The sequence below is a fragment of the Nannochloropsis gaditana genome, assembly GCF_000240725.1.
Source record: "Nannochloropsis gaditana CCMP526 unplaced genomic scaffold scaffold281, whole genome shotgun sequence".
NCBI lineage: Eukaryota > Eustigmatophyceae > Eustigmatales > Monodopsidaceae > Microchloropsis > Microchloropsis gaditana.
In genome coordinates this window covers 22,971-25,224 of record NW_005803672.1, presented here as the reverse complement: position 1 = coordinate 25,224, position 2,254 = coordinate 22,971, and the positions used below count along the sequence as shown (strand labels likewise).

The 2,254-nt window shown below is 52.2% G+C and overlaps 1 protein-coding gene across 1 annotated transcript; it reads right to left on the bottom strand.

Annotated features, from left to right (window-relative positions):
• Positions 1-1,409: 1,409 nt before the first annotated feature.
• NGA_0139000 (uncharacterized protein) lies at positions 1,410-2,224 on the bottom strand (the record flags this gene model as incomplete). Its single annotated transcript, XM_005855133.1, has 3 exons — positions 1,410-1,435; positions 1,710-2,036; positions 2,143-2,224. Coding segments are annotated over 3 exons (435 nt in total), but the record flags the coding sequence as incomplete, so codon positions are not given.
• Between the last annotated feature and the right edge of the window lie 30 nt (positions 2,225-2,254).

Here is a 2,254-nt window from a genome sequence, read left to right as displayed (position 1 = left end):
GCTGTGCGTTTGAAATGTACTTTATCAGTCTTCGTGCGGTACTGATCATGAAGGTCATCCAAGCCCCTGCGAGGACGCCTGCTACGCCCGCCAGCGCCGCACAAAGGATAATAAGGGGATGGCCTGGGGGGGAGGGGCATAGGAGATGTGGCGGAAAGGAGAGCGCGAGGCGAAAATGAATGTCTGTGGGAAGCTTCATTTCGTACTTCTTCTCTGTGCTTCGATCCTTTTGTTCCTTTTCTGGTTCTCGCTCTCTTTACTCCCTTCCTCACTCACCGTCATGCATTTTGGCTGGATCTTCGTCCTGGGTAGGTGGCGCATCTCTAAGTGCGCTTGCTCCGTAATCGGCTGCCAGCCAGACTATAACGCCTGAGAAATTGTCCGAGATAGTGAATATGATTAGTAGGAGTAGGGCGAGGGAAAAAGAGGGAGGATAGGGTGAGTGGCAGGAGGAGGAAGGAAGGGAGGGAGAAAGGGAGAAGTGACGGGAGATAAGGAAGGTGGGATTAAGCGGGCAATTAAGCCCCGTAGTTTCTTTCCACAGTACGACTTCTTTTTCAAAGACCCTCTCACCAAGATTCAGGATGAAAGCGACCAGAAAAAGGGGATCCCGACAGCCTTTTTTGTTTCCACTGGAGGGCCCTTCCTGCAAAGTAGCGCTGCTTGAGGGGGGAAAAGAGGAATACCCGCCCAATTCATCCGCAGTCTCCGACGAAAGCAGGCTTCGTTTGTCAACCATGGCTAAATGTGCTTACGTCACGGTGCTCGCTTTAGCCCTGTGGAGAAAGAGGAAGGAAGCAGCAGAGGGAGCCGTGGGGGCGTTGAAGAGAAGGCGTTTTCAAAATTCGTGTGAGACGATCAAGTGGAAGACGCAAAACTGCAGCGAAATGGAAACCTGCCTTATCCCTCTTTTTTTTCCTCTCAACCTTAACGAAAAAAGAGTGCCATGACCCCAGAGTGCGGTGCAAGAGTGCATTGCAAAGTGATTTTATTGAAACAGGAGGGGAGGGATTTCCCACCCGGGTGGTCAGAATGGTTGCTTTTTCTTTCTACATATAGCCAGCCAGGAGGTTACATATAGCAGGCACGTATTCAGGGTCATTTTAGCTGGTCTTAGGCAGGAATGGCACTACCAGGCGTCAGTCCCTCTATATTTACCAGCTATTTGACAGGACTTCATGAGGAATCAGAGGTCTGCGGGTGAATACATGGGATAAAGAAATGAATAACGTACGGCGAGCTAACGGATAAAGGCAATGCGTTCCAGCAGACGCGTAAGTCGAAAGAAAACCTTCCGACGCAATAGATGGCCTTTGCATTCAGTAGTTACTATTTACTAGATATACAAGAAAGCAATAGTGGCTAAATTTTGCTACGAGAAATGAAGCATTCTTTTGACAAGTCACAAATTAATTGTTATCATTCGCTGCGGGCCCTAATCATGATGCGGAAGGCAGCGAATAGTGCCGCAATAAGGAACAAGCATGTCCAGGCACACAAGTGTGTTTCGTCTCTACGTCCACGACCCCTTCCTCTGCTGCGACCTCCGCCAATACCTCCGAGGGGACGCGCCACCCGCTGCTGAGCACCTCCGCGAGGGGAGGAATAAAATCTGTACATGCGGGGACCGGCGTGCGGAGATCGACCGAGTAAGGCATGAATACGCTGAGCATACGCATTTTCTCCTGGTCCACCACTTCAAGACTCACCCATTTTCCGTGAAATTTGACCGGGTGGTAGCTCCATTTTGGTGGTAGCAGGAGAGTAGTAGCCAACGCCGTCCCCACTCACATCCCTCCCTTCTTCCAGCGTCACGTCTGTACCCGACTCCTCTGCCCTTTTGGCAGCCGCTCCCTCGTCTTTCTCAAACCTCCCTCGACAGAGCGAGCAGGACCGCCGCCAGAGCATTGGCGAAATAGCCATCCCCTCCACTGCCCGACCAACTACCCCTCCTTCCCTCCCTTCCGGCTGGTAGGCTTCCCTTGCCAGCGCGAGCTCGCGGGCTCCGGGTATAAGGAGGGTGGTGCGATTTTCCCCTGCCACATTGTGCGGTCGACAAGTCAGGATGAAAGGGAAGGAGGGAAGGGGGGGATATCTGGAAGCAGAGAAAAGAAGCCGAAGGGAGGCAATTGATTCACCCACCCAGGTCGACTACGGAAAGGAAGGCAAAGTTCAGACATTTGTCTTCTTTGAGGAGACGGAGTTCGATGATAAGGGGCAAGGCCCTGGCAAGCACGGCCGCAGGATCGTTCAC